The following is a 16,146-nucleotide window of genomic DNA, read 5'->3' as shown; positions in this document are numbered from 1 at the left end:
GCAGGGAAGAGGAACTGCATGGGATTTCAAAGATAGCGTGTGCTAGAATTAACACTACATTAGGTCTCCAAGCATTAGGTCGACATGACTGAAGGTCAAACATGCATGAAGGTCAACATGACTGAAGGTCGACATGGGTTAGGACGACAGGTCATTAGGTCGACACAAGCATTAGGTCGACATGGTGAAGATCGACTGTCAAAAGGGTTTTTCACCTTTTTGTCCAAAATGTCGACACCATCGACATGGACGCTAAAAAAGTGCACCGCGCCCCCTCGCACATGTTGGCTCAAATAAAAGTGAAAAACCCCATGTTGACTTTTTGACTGTCCACCTTCCCCATGTCGACCTAATGCTTGTGTCCACCTAATGACCTGTTGACCTAACCCATGTCGACATTCAGTCATGTCGACCTTCATGCATGCGAATGTGTATGTTTTTACATGTGATGGACAAAATTTACGAAGAATACGAATAACTTGTGTCGTATTCGTATTTCGAATATGTCTGTTATCGGTGGAGTGTTTCACTTACACATTCGTATTCCAGGGCATATATATGGCCGCTAAATACAAATACTTGTATAAAAAGTCTTCCCCCTGCTGTGGGATTACCCTGCGAGCCTGCTGGGCCTGGTGCTGGTTGCTACTCATTTTGTCCCCCATATTTTGGTAACCAGGACCGGCCCTTGAGCCTGGAGATGGTTTTATAAATTACAGGGAACCCCTATCTGGCTTATTCTCTGGATTTGGGGGAAATTTACTAAAGGAAATTTGTAAAAAAAAATAGGTGTATTTGTTTCCAGAAATACACTTATTTTTGACATTTACTATCCCGAAAATACGGCAATTCGTATTCGTATTGATGTGCTATCAATACGAATACTAATTGCCGTATTTTCGGGATCGAAAATGTCAAAAAAAAGAGTATTTCTGGATACAAATACACCTATTTTTTACAAATTTCCTTTAGTAAATTTCCCCCTTAAAATCAGGGTCGGCTCTTTGAGCCCGGGAGTGGTTATAGCCTTGGGTGTATTTTCTCTGCAATTACCGGCCGTATATTGCATACGGCTGGTTAGTAAATTAGGAATCACCATTCTACTGAATGATGATTCCTACTCGTATTCTTTGGATGACGTAGGCATTCGTATTCGTAAATACAAATGTTCCATGAATACGAAATGATGTATTTTTGGCATAGTAAATGCGAAAAATACCTATAGGCAGTCATATTTGCATACGAATATGCCTATGGTATATTCACCTTAGTAAATGCCTCTATGTTCCCTGTGATCAGTAAAGTAAACAGAGTGCTGGCACTTTGCAGCATCTCAGCTCACTTTGACTTTATCAGAGGGTATACAATAGTGAGTACAGCTGCATCTCTTATATTTCAATAAACTAACACCACGGTGTCACAGCAGCAGCATGGTAACAGGTGACCAAAGCTCACTGATCACTAATCCCCAGGTGCATCGGGCAGATGGCAGAGAAGGCTGTGCAGGGGTAGGGGAACCATAAGGAAGCCTAGCTAATGCTATCTCAAGATAGCATTATTATCACAGGGCTCCCTGCGGGAACATTAAGAAATAGTTTTTAGTAAATTTGGGCAGATTGCATTTCCTACTACAAGCATTAGAAATGCAAACTTATGGGCTTGGAGGAGAACTTTTGCAAATTCTCAACCCAAAAATATAATTTCCCACATAACTATTTTATTAATTAATATATTGATAATTGTGCCCCTAACTGCAAAAAATATTTCTGGGCTCACACTGATACAATCGAAATAATCACATTTCTTAGACACAAATTATATTTATTATTTTTTGGTGAAATATAGACTTACCCTTTAATCACATATATTATGTAGAAAAAAGAGAGAGAAGAATGTCCTTTTTGTTAGGTGCACCTGAAAGAGTAAGACTCTTAAAATATAACTTTTAATTATTTATTCATAAAAAGGCTGCGAGAAATTTTAAAACCATATAACAAAGACGGGGTGGGGATACACACATAAAATTGGGGGTGGCAGGCAGGTGTTTGCTGACAATATTTATTAGGACTGGTACTGATAATGCGTGGGAAAGCAGTTCGGCAGGTAAATTCCACCAGATTACAGTCACAGATGACAACAAAATGTAATTATGCTGACAGAATCCGGGTAGGTACCCTGTACATAGGTTACTCCTACTACCTAATACTCAACACGATGTAAGAGATCTCGACACCAATGAGTCAGTGGGAGATCGGCTAGTAATATTAGGTAGAGATAAGATCTCCCACTGACTCATTGGTGTCGAGATCTCTCCAAAATTTATATGGAGCAGATACACCTCTTTGAACCAGTGATACCACAGTTACAGGATTGCCTGTGATTAGTATAAACACGGCATTTATACATCATATAGCACATCATGTTGAGTATTAGGTAGTAGGAGTCACCTATGTACAGGGTACCTACCCGGATTCTGTCAGCATAATTACATTTTGTTGTCATCTGTGACTGTAATCTGGTGGAATTTACCTGCCGAACTGCTTTCCCACGCATTATCAGTACCAGTCCTAATAAATATTGTCAGCAAACACCTGCCTGCCACCCCCAATTTTATGTGTGTATCCCCACCCCGGTCTTTGTTATATGGTTTTAAAATTTCTCGCAGCCTTTTTATGAATAAATAATTAAAAGTTATATTTTAAGAGTCTTACTCTTTCAGGTGCACCTAACAAAAAGGACATTCTTCTCTCTCTTTTTTCTACATGTCCATTAACTATGTCCTGAGGTAGCACACCCCAACAAGACATATCCTACATTGTTACATAGGGGTCCTCTTTATACTTAATCTTGTGCGATCACCCCACAACCCTCCCCCTTCCAATCACATATATTACACAGCTTTTATGTATATTTCACACTACGTGTTTGTAAATCACAGGGATTTAAATGTTAAAATATTCTGTATTACTGCATTTTAGTAGTTTGCTACTGTACACATTTTGATTTATTTCTGCTGAATGTCTAGCCCCTACGGCTTACAAGATAATATTACATCTGTGTATGAAGTCTCGCTGGCTTTAACCTTCGATTCACCGCAGCCTCCACTAACAGCTGAACATGACCTGAGGAACTGTCAAAGGTTCAATCACCGTTTAAAATAAGACAGGGTTAGTGATGTTATGTATACATTATACCCCGCACAGTAGTGTAGATGGCAGACTCATGGGGACATTAAAAGAGAAGATTTAATAAAGATCCTTGCAGGCGACAGAGGATAGAGCAGTACATGAAGAAATTGTGGCTACAATTATTACATACAGACGTGGTTGAGTTTAGCAGGACTTCAGGGCTGCAGCCTCCCAGGTAAAATATGCCACGCGCTCAGTGTCAATAAGTAACATATGGTCTGTGACACCACTGGCTTCGCTGTGACTGGCAGTGACATCTTATTGGAAGTCATACCTGTCAGTCGCAGTCACTACAGGCAGTCCTAGTGGGAGGTGGTTTCTCCCTTTGGGACTGCCAGTCCAGGCTTTGATAAAAACAGAGATGGCTTACAAAAGGAAGCTACTCCTTTTCTTTTGCACAGCCCAATGTGGTTTCTATGGGCGGCAGCTACATTACAGGGCCCTATAGACTACTCCGCAATGGTGCTACAGTACAGCACCTGTAATACTGGTCTGCAATGGTGCTACAGTACAGCACCTGTAATACTGGTCTGCAATGCTGCTACAGTACAGCACCTGATAGACTACTCATCAGTGTTGCAACAGTAGAGCACCTGATAGACTACTCTGTAATAGCGTTACAGTACAGCAACTGATAGACTACTCTGCAATGGTTCTACAGTACAGCACCCATTATACCGCTCTGTAATGGTGCTACAGTACATCACCTGATATGCTGCTCTGCAATGGTGTTACAGTACAGCATCTTATATACTACTCTGCAATGGTTTTACAGTACAGCCTCTCATATACTACTCAGCAATGGTGCTACAGTACAGCATCCATATACTACTAAGTAATGGTGCTGTAGTACAGTACCTGCTATATGACTCTGCAATGGTGCTACAATATAGCACCTGATATACTGCTCTGCAATGGTGCTATAGTACAGCACCCGATATACTGCTCTGCAATGGTGCTACAGTACAGCATCTATATGCTACTAAGTAATGGTGCTGTAGTACAGTACCTGCTATATGACTCTGCAATGGTGCTACACTATAGCACCTGATATATTGCTCTGCAATGGTGCTACAGTACAGCATCTATATGCTACTAAGTAATGGTGCTGTAGTACAGTACCTGCTATATGACTCTGCAATGGTGCTACATTATAGCACCTGATATATACTGCTCTGCAATGGTGCTACAGTATAGTATCTTATATACTACTCAGCAATGGTGCTATAGTACAACATCTATATGCTACTAAGTAATGGTGCTGTAGTACAGTACCTGCTATATGACTGCAATGGTGCTACAATATAGCACCTGATATACTGCTCTGCAATGGTGCTACAGTACAGCACCTGATATACTGCTCTGCAATGGTGCTACAGTACAGCACCTGATATACTGCTCTGCAATGGTGCTACAGTACAGCACCTGATATACGGCTCTGCAATGGTGCTAAATATACTATTTTACAATGTTGCTGATGCGTCTACTATAATACTTGTGCTAATACTAGTATGTGATATACTACTTCAGAAAAACACTGTAGCACCTGATGCTACTTTAAATGAAGCTGAAATACCCATTGAAGAATCAGCTCTATTACTCTGTAATATTGTGATGTAATACGTTGGACTGCTGCTGCAATACCCATTGAAGAATCAGTATTGTGATGTAATAAGTTGGAACGCTGCTGCAGCACCTGATGTACATATCTTATCCTCCGCAGGGAAGATTTGCAACCGCACCTTCGATGATTATGCCTGTTGGCCTGATGGAGTTCCTGGAACGTATGTGAATGTTTCCTGTCCCTGGTACCTCCCCTGGGCACACAATGGTAAGGTAACACTGTCACGCTGGTGGTATTAGAACACCCCTGTCTAACTGTACAGGATCACTCAGCAGAAACACATGACTTTTTCTGAACGTTCTACAACTGATGTGTGTTCTCCCTCATCTCAGGACGTTTTCTGCAATCAGTCGGCAGTTCTGTGCAGAACATGTAATTGTTGTTTCCGAATGTTTAGAACTTGAAGTGATTTCTGCTGAATTGCCTGTGATTGTAAATCCTAATCCCCAGGGGCTTGATAATACTGTATAGTACATATGCCTGCAGAAAACATGACAACAAAAGGATAAACTAGACAGTGGCGTATTTATAAAATGTGCACAGGTTCCTGAGTCCAGTAGGGCCCACACTGCACACGCGGTACTCATTTATTTTAATACTTACCAGTCTGGAGTCGTGCTGCAGCGCTGCGGAAATCACTGAAAAAATTGGAGCTGTACCATTTTACTGCGCAGGCGCATTTGAGTCGGAGCCTTCTAGCGCTGAAAACCTCATTATACCACATTCATGTACAGTACTTAACTTCAGAGCGCTTTGTTAATCAGTTAAAATACCCTTATTTAAATAACAAATTTCAATATACTGCCATACCGAGGATTGAAAACAATGACCTGTTGCATTCCAGTCAAACACCCTACTCATTGAGCTATTTGATCCTGCGAGACTTCTCATTACATTAAGGTACATGTTCTTTGTGAAAAGTAATCCGCATTGCAACCGAGCAGATATAGGTAGTGTGCATCATATACAGCCATACACTATGTACATCTGCTCAGCTGCAATGCTGATCATTTTTACAAGGTGAACTTCAAATCGGTAGATTTCTCTATGCAGGGTCATGAATAGCTTGTCTGACTGCAGATGGGTTTGAAGCCTGAGTATGTCAGCATCTTGAAAGAAAGTACAGTACACAGTACAGTACAGTACAGTATCACGCATTTACTAGATGAAGTTACTCTGTATGAAGGGCGTATGTCTTATTTACTAAAGTTACTCAACATGAAGGGAACATCACTCATGCACTACACAAATGTTACCCTATACGAAATGAGTATCCGTCATTTACTAGGGGAATGTTACTCTGTATGAAGGAAATTAGTGACGTAACAATGCCACCGAAGCCGAAGAGCTGGGGGGGGGGGAGAGAGCAAGGGACTCCTCGGGGGGGGGGCAGGGTCTCTGCCTGTAGATTCCGTGTGGTCTGGCTGTTTGTGTGGAAATTGTTGAGAATGGTCCTCCAAAAATGTCCGCCACTTTGGAGGAGACCGATACTAGAGGTCCCTCTAGCTGTTGTGAAACTACAAATCCCATCATGCATTGCCACAGTTTTGCTAATAGGGAATGCTAGAACTATAGCAAGGCATGCTGGGATGTGTAGTCTCACAACAGCTGGAGGGCCACAGTTTTGACATGCCTGTTCAAGAGTCTATAATGGGAGTGCAGCCCTTACGACACCAGCAGAAAGTGCTGGTTTCCTGGAGCAATGGTGTACTGTGAGCATCTAAACCCTGGCAAGAAGCATGTAACCTCCTCGCAATGAGCAGGTAAAGACTGGCAATAAGCATGAGCATGGCAATGAGCATGTAACTACTAGCAATGAGCATGTAACCCCTGGCAATGAGCATGTAACCCCTATTAATTAGCATGTAACCCCTTGCAATGAGAATGTTATCAATGGCAACAAGGAAGAAATCCCTGGCAGCAATCATGCACTGTAAACAATGGCAACAATCACGTAACCCCTGGCAACCAGCATGTAAGTAAAAAAAAAATATACTTAATGTAGTGGGGCATGACAGATACTTTTTGGCAGGGGAGCACAAAAATTGTAGTTATGTCACTGATGGGTATGTCATTCATTAATGGAGGACTGTTACTCTGTATGATGGGAATATCACTCATTAATGGCGGGATGTCACTCATTAATGGAGGACTGTTACTCTGCATGATGGGAATGTTACTCATTAATGGCGGGATGTTAGTTATTAATGGAGGGATGTTACTCTGTATGAAGGGAATGTTACTCATTAATGGAGGAATGGTACTCTGTATGAAGGGAATGTTACTCATTAATGGAGGACTTACTCTGTATGATGGGAATGTTACTCATTAATGGCGGGATGTTACTTATTAATGGAGGGATGTTACTCTGTATGAAGGGAATGTTACTCATTACTGGAGGAATGTTACTCTGTATGATGGGAATGTTACTCATTAATGGCGCAATGTTACTTATTAATGGAGGAATGTTACTCATTAATGGAGGAATGTTACTCTGTATGAATGGAATGTTACTTATTAATGGAGGAATGTTAATCTGCATGATGGGAATGTTACTCATTAATGGAGGAATGTTACTCATTAATGGAGGACTGTTACTCTGTATGATGGGAATGTTACTAATTAATGGCGGGATGTTACTTATTAATGGAAGGATGTTACTCTGTATGAAGGGAATGTTACTCATTAATGGAGGAATGTTACTTTGTATGAAGGGAATGTTACTCATTAATGGAGGACTGTTACTCTGTATGAAGGGAATGTTACTCATTAATGGCGGGATGTTACTTATTAATGGAGGGATGTTACTCTGTTTGAAGGGAATGTTACTCATTAATGGAGGAATGTTACTCTGTATGATGGGAATGTTACTCATTAATGGCGCAATGTTACTTATTAATGGAGGAATGTTACTCATTAATGGAGGAATGTTACTCTCTATGAAGGGAATTTCACTCATTAATGGAGGAATGTTACTCTGTATGAAGGGAATGTTACTCATTAATGGAGGAATGTTACTTTGTATGAATGAAATGTTACTTATTAATGGAGGAATGTTACTCTGCATGATGGGAATGTTACTCATTAATGGAGGAATGTTACTCATTAATGGAGGACTGTTACTCAGTATGATGGGAATGTTACTCATTAATAGCGGGATGTTAGTTATTAATGGAGGGATGTTACTCTGTATGAATGGAATGTTACTCATTAATGGAGGAATGTTACTCTGTATGAAGGTAATGTTACTCATTAATGGAGGAATGTTACTCTGTATGAAGGGAATGTTACTCATTAATGGAGGACTGTTACTCTGTATGATGGGAATGTTACTCATTAATGGCGCAGTGTTACTTATTAATGGAGGAATGTTACTCATTAATGGAGGAATGTTACTCTCTATGAAGGGAATTTCACTCATTAATGAAGGAATGTTACTCTACATGATGGGAATGTTGCTCATTAATGGAGGAATGTTACTCTGTATGAAGGGAATGTTACTAATTAATGGAGGAATGTTATTCTGTATGAAGGCAATGTTACTCATTAATGGTGGGGTGTTACTTATTAATGGAGGGATGTTACTTATTAATGGAGGGATGTTACTCTGTATGATGGAAATGTTACTCATTAATGGAGGGATGTTACTCTGTATGATGGGAATGTTACTCATTAATGGTGCGATGTTACTTTGTATGATGGGAATGTTACTCATTAATGGATGAATGTTACTCTGTATGATGAGAATGTTACTTATAAATGGAGGAATGTTACTCTGCATGAAGGGGATGTAACTCATTAGTGGAGGAATGTTACTTATTAATGGAGGAATGTTACTCTGCATGAAGGGGATGTAATTCATTAATGGAGGAATGTTACTTATTAATGGAGGAATGTTACTCTACATGAAGGGATTGTTACGCATTAATGGCAGAATGTTACTCTGTATGAAGGGAATGTTACTTATTAATGGAGGACTGTTACTCTGTATGATGGGAATGGTACTCATTAATGGAGGACTGTTACTCTGTATGATGGGAATGTTACTCATTAATGGCGCAATGTTAATTATTAATGGAGGAATGTTACTCATTAATGGAGGAATGTTACTCTCTATGAAGGGAATTTCACTCATTAATGGAGGAATGTTACTCTACATGATGGGAATGTTGCTCATTAATGGAGGAATGTTACTCTGTATGAAGGGAATGCTACTCATTAATGGAGGAATGTTATTCTGTATGAAGGGAATGTTACTCATTAATGGTAGGATGTTACTTATTAATGGAGGGATGTTACTTATTAATTTAGGGATGTTACTCTGTATGATGGAAATGTTACTCATTAATGGAGGGATGTTACTCTGTATGATGGGAATGTTACTCATTAATGGTGCGATGTTACTCTGTATGATGGGAATGTTACTCATTAATGGATGAATGTTACTCTGTATGATGAGAATGTTACTTATAAATGGAGGAATGTTACTATGCATGAAGGGGATGTAACTCATTAGTGGAGGAATGTTACTTATTAATGGAGGAATGTTACTCTGCATGAAGGGGATGTAACTCATTAATGGAGGAATGTTACTTATTAATGGAGGAATGTTACTCTGCATGAAGGGATTGTTACGCATTAATGGCGGAATGTTACTCTGTAATGGCAGAATGTTGCTCAGTAGTGGCGGAATGTTACTCATTAGTGGAGGAATGTTACTCAGTAATGGCTGAATGTTACTCAGTAATGGAGTAATGTTACTCATTAGTGGAGGAATGTTACTCAGTAATGGCGGAATGTTACTCGGTAATGGAGGAATGTTACTAATTAATGGAGGAATGTTACTCAGTAATGGTGGAATGTTACTCTGTATGCTGGGAATGTTATGCATTAATGGTGGAATGTTACTCTGTAATGGCAGAATGTTACTCATTAATGGAGGAATGTTACTCAGTAACGGCGGAATGTTACTCAGTAATGGAGGAATGTTACATATTAATGGCGGAACGTTATGTACAGAAAAGCACTTATATGCTTGTAAGAAGGACGGAGACCATCGTCAGCGCCAGCAGCTGGCATATCACGCATTGTAAAACTTGCATTGTTAACCAAAATCTTTTGAAATCTTTGTCAAATATAAACTGCAACATACATCTTGTGATCTACATAATATCACATTATAGAAGCATCATCTGATAGAGTTCAGGTTTAAGAATAAAAATTCAAAAAAAAGATTAATGTTCCTAAAAGACGCGGCTGGCATTTGTGAATCTCCCAGGGTGCATCTAGCCATAAACAATTGTGCCATAACTTATTCCCATTCCCATATGATATTTAGTGACATATTGCGCAGTGACAGCGACAGGCCTGAGGGACACCATCCATTTTATGCGCTCTCCAGACACTTGTACGATTGAGAGTTAAGAGAAGGATGGTTTGTTTATTTGCGGCTGTAAGCGTAGAGTGTAGACCATGGGAAATACCAATCAGTGATTAACGGTCACATTGGAACGGATAAACCATTTCCAGCTCTTATCAAATGGAGAAGGTTCTTGGCTGTTGTTTATACTTTGTGTTTAGAGTGCATATAGATATAATTACTAATTTTCACCTCCTTGAGTGCTTGCGTCAGACTGAGCTTTATGGTCGTCACAAGTGATTGGAACTCTGGCCCCAATTTACCAATGTGTCCAAAAGTCCATTCAAAGTCAGGTTTGATTTATAATTATTTATTATAAATCACTCAGATCTACAAATGTCAAATTGAATGGGTTGTATTATTACAGTTTTATAATACAAGAGTGATACATAGACTAGTTCACAGGTAACAAGTGACCCTAAACACAGGTCAGACTAAGGGCCAGATGCACGAAGCTTCAAAAGTGATAAAATAGAAAGTGATAAACAACCAGCCAATCAGCTCCTGCCTGACATTTTTCAAACCCACAAAGAAAAGGTGGTAGACTGCGCTCATTGATGACAGACTGAGGTTTTATAAATGTATAAATTTAATTAAACAATTAGCATGCTGTAAACATATAAAATTTCAAAGTACAAGGTACACAATATAAAAGAAGGGGAAGGGGAAGGGCAAGAATAATTGAAAATAGCTGCGTCCACTGTTAGAGTGATATCACCTTAGTTAGAGTCCACAGTCCAGTGGGTGACCGTTGAATTAGGAGCGGATAGATAAATCAGAAACTGGCCGCGGCGGTACTCAAATGTGGTTTTTCTTCCGTTTGCAGTAGGGGGTAGCGATCCTCCCAACTTGGATAGGAAATAGTGATTGAGTGTCCGCTGTAGGACCCTGGGTGGGTATTAGACAGGCGGCTTGCCTTCAAGAGGTGAGTGCCTCACTCCAGGTCGATAGGGCCAGTGATGGTAAGCAGGTGAAAAGCTCCAAACGGTTCTCAGTGGAAATAGGTGGCAGTGACAGGCAGCGTTTTGTGATGGGCAGTTAGGAGCCTGGGCCAACGCGTTTCACTGCACAGAGCAGCTTTTTCAAGCATAAGGGGCATTGTGTGTGTCATTATGTGTATGAAGGGCATTAATAAAGGTTGGCATAATGTGTAAGGGGCATTATGGTTATAAGGACATTAATAATGTGGGTCATGTGTAAGGGGCATTACTGTGTAGTATTATCAGGGGTGCCACTTTACCTTATGTACATTACTCCTCACATTATTCACATTATACCCTTAGAAAAAAATCCAGACAAAATATTGTATTTTAAGCACTTCCATGGCCACACTGCAACCCAGCACAAAGCAGTGTGTGCTGGGCAGAGGAGAAGAGCTGCAGCTGTCACTTAAGGGGATGGGGCCCGGGGGCCCCCACTGGGCCCTTCCATCAGACTTTGGCCTGGGTAATTTGTACCCCCTACCCCTTTCTCTCGGCACCCCTGATAATACCACACAGTAATGCCCCTTACACATGACACATATTATTAATGTCCTTATAAACATAATGCCCCTTACACATAATGCCAACCTTTATTAATGCCCTTCATACACATAATGCCCCTTACACATTTGTTGCACATTATTGATACCCTTATACATGACACACATAATGCCTGTTACACATATGTCGCACATAATTAATGCATTTATACATGACACACATAATGTCCCTTACACATATGCCGATCACTATTGCACAACCAACCCACCTGCAGACAGCACTCGCACAGCCGCTAACACTGTGACCTCTGCCTCTGCTTGGATACAGATGTTTCCTTATACATCTTGCCTCAATAGGCCATGCAGCTCCGAGCCAGTTCTGCTCCGAGCCAGTTGGGTGCATTTTATGCTGAAAATTCGTCTTATTTGCATTGTTATGACCAGGACACACAAGGAGCTTCCTATGATTAAAATTATATGTGGCATGCCTATATTCTGTGTGCGACTGTGGCTGTACCTGCATATGTTACAATGATTTCCATGAATACACTATTTCATATGCAGATACAGCCTCACTCACACACAGAATATAGGCATGCTGCATATCATTTTAATCAGCAGAAGTTGCTGATGCCCCTAGGCATTCCAAATGCCCTAGGCAATTGCCTAGTTTGCCTATGCCTAAGGCCGGCTCTGGGACTGTGGACTCTAACTAAGGTGATATCACTCTAACAGTGGACGCAGCTATTTTCAATTATTCTTGCCCTTCCCCTTCCCCTTCTTTTATATTGTGTACCTTGTACTTTGAAACTTATATGTTTACAGCATGCTAATTGTTTAATTAAATTTATACATTTATAAAACCTCAGTCTGTCATCAATGAGCGCAGTCTACCACCTTTTCTTTGTATATTTTCCATAGGGATTGACACCCCCTTTTTTTGACAGCCGCTAGCAGAAGTCACTCATACAGGCGCCCCTACAGTTGCTTTGGTAACTGATACCCCAATTTTTTCTATTTTTCAAACCCAGCCTGTGACATGGCAGTTAGGAACTGATTGGCTGGTTGTTTATCACTCTCCGTTTTATCACTTTTGAAGCTTAGCGCATCTAGCCCTAATTCTTCTGGACTTCAGGCGGAGATTTATTAAAACTTAGAGAGTGATACAGCGGAGAGAAATAAAGTAATTTTACAGGCTCAGATCCACCCCTTACTTTTAAATAGTTTCCTAAACATCTTTTTCCCGGAGGGGACGGGCAGTGTTCCAAAAGCGGCGACATGTCAGCCGCATAATCTGTATATAAGGAAGCCAGTGGCTGCAAGTTTGGGTCAGTGGGGATGAAGTCGTACGGTCGTCAGTCATTAGGTTGAACACAATTGGCCAAAGGTCAACACACCAAAAAGGTGTTGACGTGCATTAGGTCAACAATGGTTAAAGGTCCACACATGCAACAGGTCACAACTGTGCGGGCATTTACATGTGACTGCCCATTTGTAATGCCAGTCACCAGTGGCCCCTGCAGCCAGTGTACGCTGCCTGTACACATGGCACTAAGCGCTGATATATATGCAGATATATCAGCCATCGGCTGTCCTGCGCAATAGATGCGACATTGTTCACAGACATGTTTCTGATGTACACACCTGCCGACACAAACATGACATATTGGATGGCCTATATAATGTGTATATAGGCTGGTGTTTCCATGACCCAACAAAGATATGGTATTATTACACCCGGAATAAAATCCTTTTCCCATCATCAGCTGCTCCCATGTGAAAGCCGCACTTCAGGACTCAAACTGTGAGAGCCGCTGCCGCTCAGATCTTGGACAGGCACAGTAGCCATCGGCAGGGACAGAGAACACCAGCAGAGTTGCGGTGCAAAGAGAGTGCCTCTCCAGCACGGCGCCTCCCTGCTCTGCTGGCTCTGCTGAGCAGCTAGCGCCGGCTCTGGCGATGAACACTGTTCATAGGGTATTTCGTAATCTGACGATCCACCCGGAACATATGCAGCAGTCGGCTGAACAGAATGGCACTGCAATGCATGTAATGGGCAGACTGGCATAAACACTAGGATAGAATGTATGTCCTTTGTTGTTCTCTCCAAGCGTATATAAGCCCCACAATGTTATCAGTTCCAAGGGTACACTATGTATACAAACTCTCAGTCCTTAATCTCCTCCTTACATCTGGTACACAGCTGTGTGTATAAATAATTCAATTACAGAGTTCCCCGAGCTTGAAAACATCGCCATCTATCAATATAATTATATTTGTGCTTGTACAGTGGATGCGACTATCAGTGACACAGGGACCAGTATAATGATACAGTGGAATACCATATACATTTTACAGACATGTGCTGGGTTTTGCTTCTGGTTTTGCCAAAATCACCCTCGGTGCTTTGGATCTGGATTTGTTTTTAAATAGCACGCACGCCTACAGTTCTGTCATTTATTGTTCCACCAGTATCATTAACCTCAATAACATTAATTTCTACTTATTTTCCAGTCAACACAGCTCACAATTCTCTCAAGCAGAACTCAGTGCGGATGGTCCTCTCAATTACGAAAAATACTGTTCTCCAGCCATGGGTACAGCTGCTCAATGCATTTCAGACCATTGGGTCCTTCATCCTGATGAAGGACCCAATGGTCTGAAATGCATTGAGCAGTTGTACCCGTGGCTGGAGAACAGTATTTTTTGTAATTGGGAGGACCATCCACACTGAGTTCTGCTTGAGAGAATCGGCACCTGTTGATCAGAACCACAGGCCATTCTGTATTAGCCTAGGATTCCTGGAACCCTTCTTCAGGCTCTGCAGGCTGTCTAAGCATGGGGTATAATTCGGGGCTATGCAACCATCTGGGCCCAACAGGAATCATTTGTTTACATATTGGATCCCGCAGATTGGCCAAACTCCATACCTTGTCAGAGCACGTTGTCACATTACCGGTGCCCGATTATATCTGCCAGCCTCAGAAGGCACTCCGAGCAACACTTGTGGGGCACAAACTGAATGAACTAAAAAAGAAGTTTGCATAGAATTTTTGTGTGAACTTAACAGATATTTGTGTCCTTAGAGAGAGTTCACAGCTTGTTATGGTGCCCCAATTATTATACCTACGGGGTTATGGGCACTGCAGTATTTGTATAGATCTCTCTGCTGCTTATGGCGCGTTCTTTTGTACTGACTGTCAATACGCACAAAGTGGGTTTGAAGTGGCAGCGTCAACATAATTGCTGCTCCATTTGAGAAGGACGTACTGTAGGCTGCACCAAGTTGATGGATGTCTGATTATACTCTTCATATTTGAATTGGTTGAGAACCCTTTGAACAAACACATAATGCCAGGTCTGTTATAATTAGCCATTGACTTTTGGTTAATAAAAAAGTACTTTTTTTACCACATGATCTGGAATTTTTTTTAAATTGAAATCTTCATTTGTGAGTCAATCTATAATAATAAAAATAATATTAATTACAATAATAATAATTAGTTAATGTACATAGGCTGCTAATACCCCTTTCACATCAAACCTAATTAGCGGGTTCATGCAGTTTCTTACCGGTTCAACCTGGTAATTGGTGCGATGTGAAAGGGGTTACCGGTTAAAGCTAACCGGTAGCTACACGACTGTCAGGACTGGGGATTGGTGGACCCTTGGTGGCTAGCTGACAACCAATGGAAATAGATCTCAGAGGCACGTAAATATGATGAAGGAAGTTTATTGCACAATGGAAATATCGTAGGTCTGTAATAGTCTTTGGGGAAGCTAGTGGAAATGACTGGAGCTGGGAGAAGTCACCTTGGGAATTGGACCGGACACTTGGAAGTTGTAGCTGGAGGTGTAGAGGTATTGAGGCCCGGAGGAACACGGGTGCTGGCAGCTGGAGGTGTACGGGTACTGGGGACGGGAGGTACACGGGGGGTGCTGGCAGCTGGGACTGATGTAGGTGGAGCACAGGTGCCGAAAGCACGGAGTTGGTGCAGCAGAAGCACAGGTGCCGGAAGCACAGAGTTGGTGCAGCAGAAGCGCAGGTGCCGGAAGCACAGAGTTGGTGCAGCAGAAGCACAGGTGCCAGAAGCACAGAGTTGGTGCAACAAAAGCACAGGTGCCGGAAGCACAGAGTTGGTGCAGCAGAAGCACAGGTGCTGGAAGCACAGAGTTGGTGCAGCAGAAGCACAGGTGCCGGAAGCACAGAGTTGGTGCCGCAGCAGCACAGGTGCCGGAAGCACAGAGTTGGTGCCGCAGAAGCACAGGTGCCAGAAGCACAGAGTTGGTGCAGCAGAAGCACAGGTGCCGGAAGCACAGAGTTGGTGCAGCAGAAGCACAGGTGCCGGAAGCACAGAGTTGGTGCAGCAGAAGCACAGGTGCCGGAAGCACAGAGATGATGCAGCAGAAGCACAGGTGCAGGTCACTGAAG

At 41.7% G+C, this 16,146-nt stretch overlaps 1 protein-coding gene across 1 annotated transcript in view; it reads left to right on the top strand.

The window, feature by feature from the left end:
• Nucleotides 1-16,146, top strand: part of GLP1R (glucagon like peptide 1 receptor) — a 276,669-nt gene that overhangs the window by 102,207 nt on the left and 158,316 nt on the right. Inside the window, exon 3 of the mRNA XM_083175414.1 lies at nt 4,912-5,019. Coding sequence (XP_083031540.1) covers nt 4,912-5,019 — 108 coding nt within the window. The remainder of the gene's footprint in view (nt 1-4,911; nt 5,020-16,146) is intronic.

Source organism: Crinia signifera, chromosome 3 (genome assembly GCF_055691185.1).
Source record: "Crinia signifera chromosome 3, ASM5569118v1, whole genome shotgun sequence".
NCBI lineage: Eukaryota > Metazoa > Chordata > Amphibia > Anura > Myobatrachidae > Crinia > Crinia signifera.
Note: the sequence above shows the minus strand (reverse complement) of the source record. Positions and strands in the feature narration are given on the sequence as shown.